Source organism: Gossypium hirsutum, chromosome D07, assembly GCF_007990345.1.
Source record: "Gossypium hirsutum isolate 1008001.06 chromosome D07, Gossypium_hirsutum_v2.1, whole genome shotgun sequence".
Classification (NCBI taxonomy): Eukaryota; Viridiplantae; Streptophyta; class Magnoliopsida; order Malvales; family Malvaceae; genus Gossypium; species Gossypium hirsutum.
In genome coordinates, this window is record NC_053443.1 from 3582570 (window position 1) to 3600656 (window position 18087).

An 18087-nucleotide genomic window follows, 5' to 3' on the forward strand; every position below is an offset into this window, starting at 1 on the left:
CCTTAGGCGATCTATTCACTCCAAACTCGCCTAAGTCAGCCTTTACTCCCAAAATTGAGGATTCCTTTATAATTCCTCTAAGCACCAATTTGTCTAGCGGAAGCAATTATGCTAAAATAAGCTTCAAAAGAACAACAAAAAGCCACAGAAAGGACGCACACAAAGTGTTTGAGAAAATGCTCAAAGAATTCTATTACTTTTAATAATTCAACTTACAATGAATGAGATACAAATGAGGGGATACTCTCTATTTATAGTTAAGCTCCCCCAAAACCGACGGTAAAGATCAAATTACATCGACGGACGAGATTAGTCTATCCATTGATTTTAGGGATTTACAATATTACATCATATCAAATCAAATCTACAATATATGATTATCATATTTACTAAAAATAACCTATGTTGTCATATCTTTATTATCGAGCCAACTAGGCTTCAATCTGACAGGCTTCTCTAACAATTATTAGAATCAGGTCAGATCTCGTGGGCTAAATGATCCCATTTAATCGATAGACCTCTATGGGATGCATCATGTACCATGGTCACAGGCTTTACACTTTAGCCCGTGACACTTCCATACCTATGAATCATTTAAGTGTGCCTGAACTTGTAAAAAAATTGTGGACGACCAATATTTTGTTAGTAAGAGTGAGTGTGCTAGTGTGTGAGGTTGTGTAAGGATCTTTGTTTGCAAAGCAGGGCTTTGTTCAATAATTGTGCTTCTCGGATACCAAGCTTGCCTTTTGATTTAGGCCTCCCAATAAAATAAATTTCAAGAAGAAAATATTTATCATGTAAAATAAAAAATTTGAATTTTAAAATTAAAGTTTTGATTGTTTTAGTTTTATTTATTTAAATTTAAAATGGTTAAAAATTATAATTTATAAACTCGCATAAGATTCTATCTTCTTTATTATTTTTAAATCAATTTTACATAAAAAAAACTAATTTCACATATTAATAAATCAGATAGTCCATGCAGTAATAAAATATACAATTCACGTTGGTTGTAAATTTGAAATTTTGTAATATTATAATATACATGATATAATATGATTAATAAAAAGAAGCATTTTAGTCATATTTATAGAAGTATAAAAATATTTTTTTATTTATGATTTTGGACTAATAAGGAAAAAGTAAAACCCACAAAAGGGGCATTCATCTAACAAGGAAAAGGTTGACTTCTCCACCACAAAGGTTGGATAATGGATTATTTATTGTTTTTGAAGTCACAAGTAATATTAAATAGAAGTGCTTTTGAACTCGAAAGTAAAAATAATATTTTTTTAATTTTTGTTTTTGATAAAAATGCTTTTAGAAATAAATGATAATTTTAATTTTTATAAAATATTTTATAAAATATTTATATTAGATATGTTCCTTCTGAAATTTATTTTAAATATATAATATTATATATTTAATTTGTTGTTATATTTTAATATTTTAAATATATTTTATATATTGAATTAAATTTTATAAATAATTAATATTAATTACTTAAAAAATATTTGAAATCATATTTCATATATTAAAATATTAACAAAAATTATAATAGATTATTTTTTATATTTTTATTAGAATATTATAATATTAACTAATTTGAACATTATTTAAATGTATATTTGTTACTTTATAACACCATATCTAAAACGGACATTTTATTTCTTTAAAAGCATTTTTCGACAAATACTAAACACTATCTTAAACCAAACTTTTCAAAAATATTTCTCAAAATAACTTTTTTCATAATTCTTTTTAAAAACATTTCTTAAAACTAATGCTATACTATCTCCTTCCCCACTCTCCCATCCTCCTTTCTCAAAAGTAAGGCTGATAACCGTTTTGGTTAACATCCATTTTAGAAAAAAAAAAGAAAAGAAAATACGATTCTTATATATTGATTATAAAAAAATCCAATTTGCTAAATTCCATTCCTCTAAATCAATTTGATTTATGAGTTTTAAACTTTTTTATTTATTTCTATAATTAACACATAAAATTTGAATTGCATTTATTTGAATTGGATCAGATTGACGAAATATTAATTTAGTGAGAGGCAAAAAATAAATCAACTTATTAATTACTATGAACCGATCCAACTTGTGATTAAAACAATTTTTATGTTTTTGTTAATTCTTTTGGAATTAGATTGTTTAATCAATTCACCTAAGATGGAAGATAATCTAACTAAAATTTAATAAAATTAAATAAAGATAAAGTACATCAACAGTTACTTAACTTTGATGTTGACAAAATAATCATTTAATTTTCAAAAAATAACAAATTAATCCTATTAACCATTTTTCATTATAGATTTAACAAAAAAGTGACCTGTTATTTAATCGGTCACGTTGGAATCCTTGCTTGTCATTTAATATCCCTAGCTGAGCAATAGAAGAAGAATAATATAAAAAAGGAGAAGAAGAAAGAAGAGAAGCCAATTACTTGATATGAAAGATCATTTAATTATACCAAGAAGGTGCAAAAAAAAAGTACTAAGTACTAACCGTTAGAGGTTGAAGAATAAAGAGGAGCATTTACATCCATATCACTAGTAAGGCTATCATTTTGCACACAATTTTTTTGCTAAAAAACATGTAAAAGAAGTCAAGACATATAAACATAGAGCAACAAAAAAAATCAGAGGCAACTAACCGAAACCCAGGAAAGGAAAAAGAAGAGCTTATTGAGATGAGATAAAACAAAAGACAGGCTAAATAAGTGAGGAGGCAATATGAAGGCACAAGAAAGAAAAGAAGGCAAAAGGAAAGAACGAAGTTTAGGCCTTATTCTCCTGTAACAACCAAGGTTCGTCCCCCGCCTCTTCATCTCCACTATTTTTCAACTGATTGTAATGACTCAACCCAAAAACAAAAAGAATAAATTTATAAAAACTTAATTCCCAATAGAACCTAACACTATTTATAGAAAATTGTTAAGAAATTCTATAAAATTGAGGCTGGTTCATAGACGAAACATCATTAAGAAAATCTAGAATTGTTAAGAAAATTTACAGATCGATTGGAAGCTTCTCTTTACTGGGTTAAGCGACGAGAAGTTGGGAGAGGTGTGAATAAATAGTGAAAAAGGAAAAGTTTGAATCTCTGATGGTTTTTTTTGTTTCATCATCACTATTTTTTCTTTTATTATTTTGTTTGGTTCTTAAACTAAGTTTCACTATGATAAAATAATTAGTCATCTCACCCGTTAGGCCTATAATAGATAATGTTAATCATAACTAGTTTATTACTTTTTAATAATATTGGTGATTAATTTATTATTTTTAAAAAATTAAATGACTGAATTAAAAATTAAATCACTGTTTTATTATTAAGATAAAAAATTTACCCTTAAATAAATGAGGAGAGCGAATTAAAAACTATAATTTTCACTGTTTTTATGTCAGCCTCATCCTCCTCCGTATTGGCCCCACAGTTTCTTTTCCATCTCTTATTTCATTGGCCCAATATTTAGGAGGGTCCCACTCCAAACTTTGGCGCGCATGCCCTAAATTCCCATCATAACAGTGTCTCCCTCTCCTTCCCAATCAACAAATCCCAACCCAGCCGTATTCTCAATCGACGGCCCACAATCTCCCATCTGCACCACCTATCAACCATCCAATCACAAACTCGAATATCCGACGGTTCATATTCATTTCACGCGTTACACGCGTCACTATGCCAGCGTCCAGTCAACCTTGTCTCGAACGAATACATTTCAGATGCGTCTCCCTCTGTAGCTCTATCTGTAAAGTAAACCCTCTTTTTCCCTGTTCTTTCTCAGTTTCTGAGCTCCATTAATACTCTCTTCGTTTATTATTATTGTTGGGTGTTTTTTTATTGTGCATGTGATTTTCGTTCGCTTTATACTGTTTGGTTGCTGTAACGCTGTTTTAAGAAGGAACATTATAGATTTCTTCGGCCGCTGACAGTCGTTTCTACTGTTCTTTTAGGGTTTTCTTGATGATTTTGATGTAGGAGGGTTAGGATAATAGAGTATTGAGAGATGGATAACCCTTGGCGGATCAAATTTGATTCTACATTGCAGTCATCGGTGCTTTCAATGGCTTCATCGGCATCGCAGGAGCCTCGAGATCAGGTAATTAACGCTTATATTTATATATGTTTCAAAATCAAGGTTAAGAGCCGTAGTTTTTTTCTTTTTTGCCAGTAAAAAAGATCTGTTGTGAAGGTAATCTTGATGTTAGTTGTTTTTTCCTCTGCTTGGGGTTTGAGCGTTTCTATTAGGTGTGTGAGACGATTCTACAGCGGGATAGGATACTTTAATCCGGAATATGACATTCCTGAAGGGCTAGTAGTTCTTTTTGATGTTTTAAGCTCTGTCATTGAAACGTATGGTGGTTGTGCAACAATTTCTGAGGTCTGTCTGTGTGTGGAACTCAGTGGATAGGGGAAAATAATTAGTATTTGGAAGGAACACTCTATCAATCGCACGTTGCTGCTCTGAAGTATTTCAAAGTTTTCCTCTGGTAGAAAACTTGAAGGAGTCTTATTAAGCACCTTGTCACAACCTAAGGGTATGAGAGAAGCAGGGATGCCCTCAGAATCCAATTTTGTTGGGAGGGGGATATGTTGAATGGATGAATGTACAATGTAGAGTAGGAAAATTGCACGCTGAATACTGCAACCTTGTTTATTTCTAGACGAATGATTTCTTATATTTTCCTTTTTTTGGGTATTATATATTCAAAACATATGGTTTGCAAAATTATCAAATGTCATTTCTGATTTTACTTTCTGATTCAGTCATCATTGATAAAGAGAACTAACTTATGTGTTGTTACTTTTGACTTGTGCGTTTGGATGCTTCCCTCACTTCCTGCTTCTTGTTTTAATTAAATACAGATGGAGATGAATTATGGCCAGTATTTTCGCCAACATACTACACAGGATTTAAGTTCCACATTGCATGAAAGAGTGCATGATCCTATGCGTCCCAACAATTCAAACTTATTTTCCCATAAATCAAGTCAATCTGAGCTGGCAAATTCGTTTGTAGCTCTTCTATCTGGGCCACCATCACTTCTACAGTGTGACTTTCAGGAACTGTCAAGTCGAAAAGTATTCAATGCCTCTAGGTATGGTAATATTAATGATGTTTCAAGTGAAACTCCACGAGCCTATGGGACATTGCTGTCAGAAAACTGGAGCAAACAAAACACAGAAAATGGTGGAAAATGTTCTGCTGTTCCATCTAGATTGGAATTGAGTTCCAGCAGTAGTGGTGTTTCGGTTTTGCCTTGTAACTTTCATGCGTCTAGCGTAAATGTTCAGACTTCAGATCTGGCTGAAGTAGTCAATCATCACATGGTTCCCGGTACTGAGAAAGTAGTGGACTTTGCTACCCTGAAAGGGGATTGCTACAGTACTGTCTCTGCAAAACCTGGTAATCCCCATAGCAAAAATATACGGATGTCAATGAAGATACCTGAGGAATTAAACTCTTCTATATCTGATCAGTCATCAACTATTTTAAGTGGGTGTCCCCGTGTATTCTGTTTGGGTACAGGTGAGTGCATGACTGTAATTCTTGCTTTTGGTTAATTGTCATCCATATTGGATGTGGCCTAACATGTTTTAACTTTTTACTTTGACGGAAAAGGTGGGTATCTGCTTCTCAGCAATACAGGACTTCTCAGTATTCTTTGCTCCTGTCATTTTTTTCACACATCTGTTTCCAAATTTTGCGAGGTAACTTGCTCATGTCTGTTATGTTCACTGTGTTTTGTAGCCCTAATGCATGTTTGCATTACCCATTTGGAGTTGGTTCATGCTTACAACTTGCTGTCATGTTGCAGCATGCAGGATTATGTGATATGAACCCTGGGGATGCTGTTCACATGGAAAGTGGAGGGACCATTGCACGATGGCGGAAACTCTACTTTGAGAAGTTTGGGGTAAGAGTTACATTGCCCTTATTCCCAATGTTTACTTCAAATGATTTCCTGATTTTTTGCTTCATTATCACAGATATGCGTGTCTCATGCTTAATTTCCATATATGAATAGTTTGTTATTTAGAATTTAAGCTAGTCCTTGTCCTTTGAGGACTATTTGATATTTACAAAATTTGACTAATTTAAAAAATCAATAATACCTCTATAAGATGATTAATCAAACTTCTTGATAGTGTGGCCCATAGGCCATAGGAGGTTATGCTTCATGGCTTCCATGTATTAATTTTCATGCTTTCCTGCAAATCTTGTGTTATTATGTTGTGAAAGTTGCATGCTTCTGGAAAGGGGGGGGTCAAGGCACATAAAAGCAAACGCATACTGGGTTTCTTATTGCAATGGTATTATAGACCTTACTAGTTACTACCACTATTATCAATTATCTTGTTGATTTCCACATTCTTAACCTTTGGGATTGAAAACTTTATTTCTTATTGGCATGTCTTTGAAGCAACGAGAACACTGGATGGTGATGTTTTTATGATGCTTTAGATCAGGGTTCCTGAAGATCAGAGTGGATGGGACTGGCCTGAAGGATTGTTACCAACTACTGGTTTGGTGAAATCTAGTTCAACCGTGCCCAAAATATCTATTACTTCTCACGTGGCTAATCCAATTGGTTCATCGCAAGCTTTGTCAAGGTGCGTGGATAATAATTCCATGATTCTGAGTAATGTTCACACAGAACAAAATTCTGCTATCAGTCTCTTGTATAACAAACAAGAGCGAAAGAATGAGGGTAATAATAACTTTCTTCTCAAGCGCTTTTTTGGTGCTTCCTAAAGCAGTTTGCTTGATGTTGCTGATGGCCGGAGAATGGAGTGTGCTTTCTCTAAGAGTTCAACGATGTCAACATTTGGTGGTAGGGATTCATCTAATGGTTGTCAGTCTGTCTCCACCTGGATTGATTCTATGTTGAAGACTAGAAACCCATCCCTTGCCCGCTCTAGTTTGCAAAATTTAAGAACCCTGGGTCGAAATTATGATGCAACTGCAGCTAAAATCACAGGTGATATTGTAATTTCTGACCGAGATGCTGCTTCCTCTAATGTGGAGTTAAAGCTCGGGCAACCTTATCAGCCAAGTCAGCCTATAGGAAACTCTGCTCTACCAGTTGTTGCACCCAAACATTTTAAGACAGTTGTTGATCCTCCAGAGTCATACCATTCTGAGAAGATGGTTGATCGAGGTGGGTAGATCTGTCTGCTCTTTTTTCATTGCATACATGTTATAGGTTATTTTGTTTGTATATTTTTGGGGTTTTGTACTGTGGCTAAGAATTGTATTATGATTGATTCTGGAATAATGCAGCTATGTTTTTCGGTAAGGAGGAAACTAGGCAATATTGTCTTCAGGAGGCAGACTCTTCTAACACTATGGCAAGAAGTCAACAGAGCCTATTGAACTTTAGTAAGCATGCATTTGCAGCCAGCAGTTTTGTGGATGCTACCAAACCTGAAAGCCGACTTGATGCCACAAAAAATTTAGTAGTTCCTGCACGTTCACCGCTACCACTGGAAGGGAGTGCATGCTCTAAAGGTACTAATTATATGGTCAGTGAATTTAGCATGCCAAAGATATTTCATTGTGGATCTAGTACTACCAAGTGTGACCCACTAAATGCTCCCCTGAAAATTGGAAATAGTTTAGGGAGGCAGTTGAATATGCCTGAGTTGGGTTTCTGCAGATTGACAGAAAAGGGCAAAGGTGCAGGTCTGGGATGTCTTCCTGTTGGCTTTTCCGATGCAATTGATCCAGCATTGAGAATCCATAAGCAGGAGGAAAGTTCTAGAATTGCCATTGGCATGATGCCTGGTTTTTCATCAGTGCACAACATGAACTCGTGTCAGTCCTCTAATATTTCTTCAGGTAGATTTGATGAGAGAAGCTGTCTGAACCTTCCTGGGAACTCTTCCTTTGTTGGAAATAATGCACATACTGATCAAGCTTTTCTTACAATGAGTAGTTCATATTTGGGCTCTCGACATATTTCTCAACCCTCTGCTGCTACAACGGGCTTTCTGTTGGCTACTTCAACTTTTGTACCAGGTTCAACTTCTACCACCTCAAAACAAGAGGGCCCTTGTTTGCTTGATGATAGTATGAGAGTGCTTGCGTTGAGCCAGATTTCAGAGTTGTCAAAGCGACATGCAATTTCTTCAGTTGGAATGAGCCATGAGCTAGGAAGATTAGATAGAACTTCTAATCCTAATATACAGCATTCTCTTCTTGAATCATCAAAATCTAGGGAAGGAAGGTGTGGATCTATTCTTCCCAGCAGGCAAGATGTTTTTGAAGGTGCTTCATCATCATTTCCATCTGCTGCTGAAAGATCAATCCCCATGACAGGCAAGTGATAATGTTGAAGAATTTCCATGTGACTTGCTCATGTTTCTTGGTTTTCCTCTAGATTATATATTTTAATGCTTATTATTTTCATCATCCAGGGTTAAGCAGTTGCTGTGATTTCTCACAATTGACACAAGGGCTTCCACTACATTCTAGAATTGACATGCCATGCCAATTTTCTAATGACCATTTTTGTGATCAGTCTACATTGAGGTTAGTTTTTAATATGCTAGATGAATATAAAACTTGCAGTATTTGAAGCTTTCAAGTTTAATTAATGACTAATGAGGCATATTCCACTGCCTTACTAATTAATGAATCTGCTCACTGCTACACAAACATCTTAATATATCATATTTAGTACATGTTGGTTGGTTAGATGTGTATTGTAACAAAGTCGGTGGTGAATTTAGTTCTTGATGTTATCCTTCTGAGCTTTATTTTCATCATTCAATGTTTTAGGCTCATCAGAGGTGAGAGCATCACACAATCGAGTGGGCATGCAAAATGCTGCCGGAGAGTACCTTGCACATATTCTCGGGGTGACTGCATCTGCTCAGTCCATGCAAAGTGCTTAGAAGGATATACCAAGTGTAGGTTTGAAGGATCTTGTGTTGTCTCCAAGGAACAAGTTGGTGTATGTTGTGAAGCACATAATCCAGTTGCTTCTGAATTTGTTAAAGAGCATATCTATCCAAATGACAGAACTAATTTATTAGATCAAGGGGGGAAAGTGAATGGGCAACTTCCTATGAGAATTGCCTGTCATGCTTCCCAGTGGAGAGATGTTCCAAGCAAGCAAAAGGAGGCTTGTAAAATGACACAAATTAACTCATCAGCTGAGTTGTTAGATGCTAGTGGATGTGCTGGAGATCAGTTTGGAGCTTCTGCAGGTGTGCATGGTATTGGTTCTGCTATAAATGAAGCTGACTCACTTAAATGGCAGGGCATGTCAAATATTTCTTCTGGATGTTCTGGGGCTGCTGTCACCCAGGCGTCAACTGAGGTTAACAATGTGGATTCTTCTACCATCGATGCTGGAGACAATGAATATAGAAATGATCTTGTAGTTGACGAGGGATCTGGTATTGATAAATGTTCATCAAATGATGAACTTGAAAGTGGAAGAAGTGCTGAGTTTATTGGTGTTTCTTGCAGGAATAAGATAAGGAACAACAGATCATCCAAAATTCCGAATGGGCAGTCATCTCTTAGTCTGCTTGATGAGCTTAAACTCCTAGATTCATTGACATGGAAAAAAAGTCAAAATCAAAGTTATATGAGCCTTTCTAGTAATGAGAGGATCAATCATGTGAAGAAAATAAGGAAAGGCTTGAAAGGTGGCAAGAGAAAGAGAGCAACTAAATTTAGGATGCTGGATATGTCCTTTGCTCCTAAACTTTCCTTACAACATTGCCCCAAAGGTAATGGCAGTCATCACATGTCCTCTCGTTCTTCCAAGGATTGGCAGACCCTCATTCCATCAGTTTTTGAATCATATGAACCCACTCATCTGATTCGACCGGGAGAGTTGGCTTCAGCTAAAATAGTATGTCGGAAAAGAGATTTGTCTGATGTGTACAAGGATCAGGATGGTGAAGATTATCAGGTTAAACTGAAAGATGATGATAGGTCTGACAATATCCTTGAAGTTTCAGGTAGAAAAAGGTTAAAGCAGAATTTGGCCTATAATTCCTTTGAGAAGTTAGGGTCACCAAAGCCTCTTAGAACCGTTGAAAAAACTTCTAATAGTGATTCTGTATATTGCACAAATGCATTTTCATGTTTTGAGACTGTTTGTGATAAGAAAGTTAGGCCCATTGTATGTGGAGAATATGGTGAAATATGCAGTTGCAAGTCTGCCGCAGCTGAATTTAAGCCTCCAAAAATTGTTCCTCTGAGCAGGGTTATTAAAAGCTTGGACCAACGTAACCTTCGAAAGAGCTGTAAACCCAAAATTACTTCAAGGATGTCAAATATGAAAAGAATAGCCAGCACCACAGGTTACTTTGATTTATCTTCTGATTTGAAAAAAGAGGAAGAAAATGGAGCACATCATGTTTCATTCTTTGATGAAGTAAGTGGTTGTCTTGTTGAAGAAGGCAAGAAGACATGTCTGGGAGAAATTAAGCAATTCCATAACATGTCATTCATCCTGGAAAAAGGGAATGCTGACGGAAGTGAGAAAAGTTGTGTTCCTGATGCCATTACTTGTAATTGGTCAAATGCAAGGTGTAAGGAAAGGCGTAAGCGTAGCCTTTCTGAGCTAACAGGAAAAGGTAAATTTTAATAATTATTTTGTAATAGTTGCAACAAATTAATATATTTTTCCCCATATTTTGATGCAAAGGATATCATGGGTGTTAATAAGGATGGGGACAAACATGTCTTTAAAATTTGAACTTGATTAGTGTATTTTTTTAGTGCAAGGCATTTTTAGGAAAGCAAAAACTTTCAGCTAGAACTAATACATTTATCTTGCACTGCATGCCCATAACACCTAGCTCTCAGCATACATGTACACTTGTTACACCTATTGTAGTGGTTTTGCATTTTCTACTCTTATTTGTATGTTTCAATTTAGATGCAAGTTGCAATTGCTTTATTTATATTGTTTTGATGGAATTATAACTTACCCGGATCTATCCTGTCGTCTCTTCCTTTTCCTTCTCTCCTTGCTTTTTCATTGTGGTTACATCTCTATGTCTACCATCTTCACAAAGAAATTTGAGTGAACTTATTCGATTTCTTCCTTGTTTGTGGACACTGCAATTGGTGTTGTTTCTGTCACTCATAACAGTTCACAATCATGGAAACACCTTAAAATTTGAACTTCTAGCTGGAGAGGCCAAGTTCACATGTCTATGTGTGTCACTGATGGAGTCATGATGTGCTCCCTTCATGATATGTAGTATGTTACATTTGGTGTGCTTAATAAAATTTGCATATGCTACTAGTGGTAAATCTTCATGGAGCATCATATAATCTCTATTTAGCATTTAAGTGAATAATATTGGATATGCTGCAAGTGAACATGCTGCAATGAATCTGGTTTATCTACATACCTGGCAGCATTTTTACTTGTGATGTTTGATTTTGTCGAGGATCATTGATTTCCCCCCTTCAATTATCAGGTAAAGAGTCTCGTTCTGACAGTTATCCCCTTGTGGAGATCTCAAAGTGCCTGCCTAGGATGAAAGCGAGGAAAGGTTTAAACAAAGCTGATGATGTTGAATGTCATGGACATAGAGCATGTGACATTAATCCTGAAAAGTAAGCTTGTGAATTAGTTCTTACTTTCTATGGATAATTTCACTATTTTTTTTATAGATGCTTGTACAGCTTTAAAATTACAAGAATTCGGTTAAGGCTAACTGCAATGGTATTATAAATTATGTTACAGAGCTATCGACGAGCTTAGGTGCTCTTCCAGCGCTGATGCAGATGCATTCTGCTGTGTTTGTGGAAGCTCAAACAAGGATGAATTCAATTGCCTATTGGAGTGTAGTCAATGTTCAATCAGAGTATTTTACTCATCTCAAGTTTGTGGTTGACTTGCTAAAGTATCACTCTCTAACTCTGTTTTCATAATACACAGGTGCATCAAGCCTGCTATGGTGTTTCAAAAGTCCCGAAGGGCCAGTGGTATTGCAGACCATGCAGAACAAATTCTAAAGATATTGTAAGAAGTTTTGACTCTTTAAGTATTTAACATATGAGGCTATTTCATTTCAGTTTCAACATTGTTTAGTTGCTAGTCTTTCTTCTTTGTAACTTGCAATGTGTCATGTACTTCTTGTGTGCATTCTTTTTGTTCCATATCTCTCTTGTGGTTCGGTTTGTTATACTCACTCGTTCTTATCATCTCTTAGGTGTGTGTTCTCTGTGGATATGGTGGTGGTGCCATGACTCGGGCTTTACAAAGTCATACATTTGTAAAAGGCCTTCTAAAAGCTTGGAACATTGAATCAGAGTGTAGGCCTAAGGACACAGTTTCGTCTGCTGAAACTATGGTTGATGACCAAAGTCTAGTTGTTGGGAAGGAATTATGTAACTTGCAATGTAAAGATCTCGGGCTGTCAAGAACTGCTGTTTGGAAAATGGATATGCAGAATAGTTTAAACAATATTCAAAACTCGCCTTGCTCTGTTAGCAAGTTAAATGTGTACAATAGTGTAATAGCAGGAGTGCTTGATCCATCTGTAAAACAGTGGGTTCATATGGTCTGTGGGCTCTGGACTCCTGGAACTCGTTGCCCAAATGTCAACACCATGAGTGCTTTTGATGTATCTGGTGTTTCTCGTGGAAGAGAAAATGTGGTAAGTTTAATGATTTAGCAAATATAGAATACCCTGAACAGGCCTGAACTTGCAAATTTGACGTGTATCTTTGGTCATGCATGTCCCATGGAAGATTTGTTTCTTGTTTTCTAGATGTTCTGTAACTGTTTTTGTTTCCGTTTGCATATTTGCCTTTTATTTTTATTTTTTAAAAAGAGGTTCTTGCGTACCTTTGCATCCAAAGATGATTTTGTGTGAAGAGGCTTACATTATTTTTGGATAAACTTCCCCTTGAAGTGACCATGAATTTATTTCTTCCAGGTTTGCTCTATATGTAACCGATCTGGTGGCTCATGCATACAATGCAGGGTTGTGGATTGTTCAGTTCGGTTTCATCCTTGGTGTGCTCACCAAAAGGTTTCTACTCAAGAACCTGAATTTAATTGCACTACTGTTATATTCTACGGGCAATCTGTTTTTATCTTAGGTTTAATTTCTGCTGTTTCTGAAGCAATCAAAATTTCCCCTTCTATATTCTAAGCTTTGAGCAGGTCACAACCTTATGTTTTCAAAATGTTTTGAATGCCATAATTTATTGACACTTCTCATAAGACTTTTCCAAACTCTATCTCTATGTGTTTCCTCAATTAAATATGTAAGGGAAGGTTGTTGATCATGGATATGGATTTTGCTGATTGTCTGATAGGGGTTTTGGTTTTTCCTAATTACTTTGTTATATTGCCTCCAGGGTCTGTTACAAAGTGAGGTTGAGGGGCTTGATAATGAAAGTGTTGGTTTCTATGGAAGATGTATGCTTCACGCCTTACACCCCATATGTGAGTCTGATAGTGATCCCACCAATGGTAAACTGAGTTTTCCTAGGAAAGGGGAATCAACCTGTGCTCGAACAGAGGTACTTTTTCTATATTCTGTGTGGGGGTGAATTAATTGAGTTATCTCAGCATGGGACCCTCATATTATGATCTGATTGCAACTCTGGTAGGGTTTCAAAGGCCGCAAACAAGATGGCTTTTGGCACAATCCCTATGGTCAGTCAAGAAGAAAGAACGGATGCTTTGTTCCTCAAGAGCAGTTAAATGCTTGGATTCACATTAATGGGCAGAAGCCATACATGCAGAGGCTTCCAAAGCTGTCAAAATCAGATATTGAAAATGATTGCCGGGTACATTAAAGTTGCTTATTCAACAGTTGCCTTCATTTGGATTCAGTTTGCGCTACTCTGTTGGGTTCTAGTAATTAGCACGGTCATATTTTTCTTGAACAAGCAGTGGACGGATTCTGTTTTTCCCAGTGCCCATGACATCCATTCATAGTACTTTTTCCATATGCTAGCTTAACTGTATAATTTTAGATGATTATACCAGAATTAGTCCTTGTAAGCCTAACTTTTCTGCCTTTCCCATTACATACAGAAAGAATATGCTCGCTACAAACAAGCAAAGGGTTGGAAGCATTTGGTAGTTTATAAATCTGGCATACATGCTCTTGGTCTTTACACATCTAGATTCATTTCCCGTGGTGAAATGGTTTGTTCTTCTCACCTATCAAGTAAACGTAATTCTCTTCATAATTGCAAAACCTGACATTAATCATGGCGTTACTAGGTGGTTGAGTATGTTGGTGAGATTGTGGGGCAACATGTGGCTGATAAAAGGGAACTTGAATACCTGTCTGGCAGAAAAGTCCAGTACAAAAGCGCATGCTACTTCTTCAGGATAGATAAAGAGCATATCATTGACGCTACTCGCAAAGGGGGGATTGCCCGTTTTGTCAACCATTCATGTCTGGTAATTATATCTCCTAGAGTTCTGCTTAAATTCGTTTAAATGTTATTTCTTTTAAGAACTGGGGTCACTTTCATTATTAAAATTGATGGAACCCTTCTGGAAGACTATTGAATGTCGGGAAAAAATGTATTTGACTTTGTGATTCAATTGCAGTTACTGAAAAGCTTAGAAACAAAATATGAATGTGTTAAGTCATTACACAAGTCTGATATTACTGTATTTCTTTTCTGGTTACCCCTATGGCACTTGAGCTTACTGGATATTTTCTCAACCTTTTCTTTTTCTAATATCATTCTATTTTATTATCCACGTTTCTGACATCAGACTTAATGTCTTTGACAGCCCAATTGTGTTGCCAAAGTGATTTCTGTGAAGAATGAAAAGAAGGTAATTCCAAATTCTGATACTGAGTACATGCAAATAAGATTCAAACACATGCGACATGACACCACGTGCGTGCACGGATACATATGTATCAATATGTAAGTATATGCACTGCATAGAATAGAGTGTCGGTAATATCAATTACGTTGTGATGGCAGTAGTAATCTCAAACACAAGCTGCTGCTGCATTACGTGCATCGAATGTTTGGAAAGCATGGTTGATCTAAATAATTTTGTTGACAAGGAATCAACTTGCATTTATTGCAAGTTAAAACATGGGGGCTTAGAGTTTGTCCAAAAAGTTGTAGGTAATATAACTGCGATGGAAATGGCGAATTGAGTGAGTGTTTTTGTGGGTGGCAGGTAGTGTTTTTTGCAGAGAGAGACATATATCCAGGAGAAGAGATAACATATGACTACCATTTTAACCATGAGGATGAAGGTAAGAAGATCCCTTGCTTTTGTAATTCAAAAAATTGTAAGCGTTTCCTCAACTGATTCTATCACACTACCCTCACTCCCTTCTTATTGTAATACTAATTTAATTATATTATATTAGTTATTCCCAAGGGGTTTCCTCTAATACTGTCCTCTTTGTTCAAGTTTTTTCATTTTTTAGTATGGGAGAGAATAAGGTTGCAAGTGTGATAGGATGTTATTTTAGTGGTGATTGTACAGATTACCTGTGCTAATGTTTGGTGTCTTTCATATGTTTTGATGCATCCAAAGCTATTTCTAGGTCTTGACAACAACAAAAGAAAAACCATTGAAGGAAGCACCAAATGTAGAATACACAAATCTTATACATGAATTAATTGAAGGGTTACAGAGATTTTCCCCTTTCATGGTGATTTGAAAATCACTCAATTCTCGTGAGATTTTATTTACTAAATGAATTTTATATAATAATAATTATACTCATGTAGTTTTTGAATTTTTTTAGTCTTTTATTATAAAACAAGGGAAATTTAATTAGGGTTAGTGCATTTTTTTCTCAAGTTTCAATATTTCTCAAAAGAAATGACAAGGTTAACTGAAGTTTTTTTTATCAAACCTCTAGATTTGAATACCGTTACAAAGTAAAAATATAATTATAAGGTATAATTAAATTAACATAAAGCACAAATAATCAATCGCACAAAACATTTATTAGAAGTTCATGGGTTGGGCATGACTTATGGCTTAAATCCTAAAAACCTTTCAAGCTCAAGCACGGCTGACCCGTTGCTATTTAAAATAATAATGTAATATTTTATTTTATTTAAATTTATTTTTATTAATTTTAAATTGTAAAAACAAATTAAGTTGGGTCAGTCAAAAACTTGAATCTACGCGAGCTTGTGCCATGATTCCATGAACACTTCTGTCAGTTGCATGGTTGGATTTGAGATCCACATGACAATTAAACTTAAACATTCAGTATTTAAAGTCTCAATCTTTGTTATCAATGCAAAAGATTTAGTGGTGTTAATTTTTTTTTAATGCAATGCTTAAACTACGTATAATCTTTAGGTTTACTTTGTTTCTCTGAAAATAGTGTTCGGAAAATAATTTTTAGAAAATAATTTATTTTTCTTGAAAAGTTAATATTTTCTAGCGTTTGGATGAATCTGTATAAAATATTTTTTGTTTGATAGATTTTTTGAAAATATTTTATAAAAGTTGTTTTCAATGAAACAGACATACAATTAATATATTTTTATATTTTCATTGTTTAGTAAAACAATGAAAATTTGTTTTGCAAAATTGTACAAAACGAGGTCTAGAAATGAACTGTATAATAAGAAAAATTATTTTTGAGGAATTAAATTGTAGAATAGTAAAAATTTTGATTTTAGAGATTAAATTGTAAAAAAAATATAAAATTAGAATATAATGGACTGTTTTCTTCGACAATGAAGAGAGCTTCTCCTTTGTTGCTCTGAAAGTTTCTCCTTTTTATCTCTTCGATAGTGAAGACGATGAACAAAGCTTTAAAAACCAATTAAATGAACTGTTCTGAACCAGTTAAGTTGGACTAAAAACTAGAGGTGCTCATGGGCCGGGCTGGGCCGAGTTCGGGCCGGGCCCATAAAAAATTTTGGCCCGGGTCCTAGGCACGGGCTCGGCCTGGCCCGAAATATGGGCCTAAAATTTTGTCCAGGCCTGGCCCGGCCCGGCCTATTTTTTTAATAAATACAAAAAAATTTATTTTAAAAATTAAAAAAGAATTTTAAATATTTTAAAATTAAAAAAATTTTAAAAAAGAATTTTAAAAATATTTTAAAATTAAAAAAAATATTTTAAAATTTAAAAAATAAATATATTTATTATATCGGGCCGGGCCGAGCCCGGGCAAAAAGTTGTGCCTGAGGCCCGGCCCGTTTTCTAAACGGGCCTCATTTTTTTGCCCAAGCCCATATTTCGGGCGGGCCGTCGGGCCGGGCCACTCGGCCCATGAGCACCTCTACTAAAAACCGATTGAATTAATTTTTTATTTTTTATGACTTTTAAATAATTAATTTAATTAGAACCAAATCAATCAATTGAATCGGAACCAATAATTTAAATGATTCGAAGACTACAATTACAAAAAACTTGATTTCTTTTACGGATTGAGATCCTCTCCATTACTCTTTTACCAAATGGAAAATGATTGACCATTCTTAATTATTAAATATAAACTTCTTTTTTTGAAATTATTAAATATAAAATTGTTGTTTAATTACATATTAACAAATATAAACATTTTTTTTTGGAAAGCAACAAATATAAACATACTAAACTATAAAAACATTTACATTATTATTTAATTATATAAAAATTATTTACTCAAAAAATAATAATTATAAAAGTAACCTCATAAAAAACAATATAAATAAATATTAAATGAAAAAATATCACCCAAATTTTAATATAAAATCATAAACTACTTAAATTTCTCGTATTTATTTCCCTCATATTAAACAAGGTAATCTTCAAAACACTAAATTTAACTTGGGGAATTCTACTTGAATAATGAGATTTTGAGTTATCTGCTTGACTTTCATATTTGACTTTTTGTTTTCGTCCTTTCTAACTTTCTCTCTTTGTGGTTACTTAGTTGAGGAGTAAACCTTTTCTTATCGCTGCTTACTCCATTGTCATTTGAAACCCTAAATGGTGTTTTTGGGGTTTTGTGTAAATATTTTTGTACTTTAAGTTGATTGGAGTTCTTGTTGTTTTCGCTTTCATCTAACTACGGATTTGTGATAATCTGAATAAATGAAAATATTATAGTTTTGATAATATTCACTTGTGTAGAA

At 34.7% G+C, this 18087-nt stretch overlaps 1 protein-coding gene across 3 annotated transcripts; it reads left to right on the forward strand.

Moving 5' to 3' along the window:
• The first annotated feature begins 2597 nt into the window (after window positions 1-2597).
• Window positions 2598-15495, forward strand: LOC107953762 (uncharacterized). 3 transcript variants are annotated; one of them, XM_016889160.2, is made up of 21 exons: window positions 2598-2814; window positions 3962-4107; window positions 4875-5538; window positions 5632-5720; window positions 5828-5926; window positions 6475-6623; window positions 6768-7171; window positions 7294-8331; window positions 8430-8544; window positions 8794-10610; window positions 11466-11604; window positions 11735-11855; window positions 11930-12013; window positions 12204-12650; window positions 12933-13028; window positions 13360-13524; window positions 13615-13794; window positions 14045-14158; window positions 14237-14419; window positions 14762-14806; window positions 15167-15495. In XM_016889160.2, the coding sequence occupies exons 2-21, from the start codon at window positions 4015-4017 to the stop codon at window positions 15299-15301; spliced, it is 6177 nt and encodes a 2058-aa protein (XP_016744649.2). In that variant the 5' UTR covers window positions 2598-2814; window positions 3962-4014; the 3' UTR covers window positions 15302-15495. The 3 variants fall into 3 exon arrangements, with proteins under 3 accessions (XP_016744649.2, XP_016744648.2, XP_016744650.2); XM_016889159.2 differs by lacking the exon at window positions 2598-2814 and adding an exon at window positions 3603-3761; XM_016889161.2 differs by lacking the exon at window positions 2598-2814 and having other exon boundaries at window positions 3758-4107; window positions 6771-7171.
• The last annotated feature ends 2592 nt before the right edge of the window (window positions 15496-18087 follow it).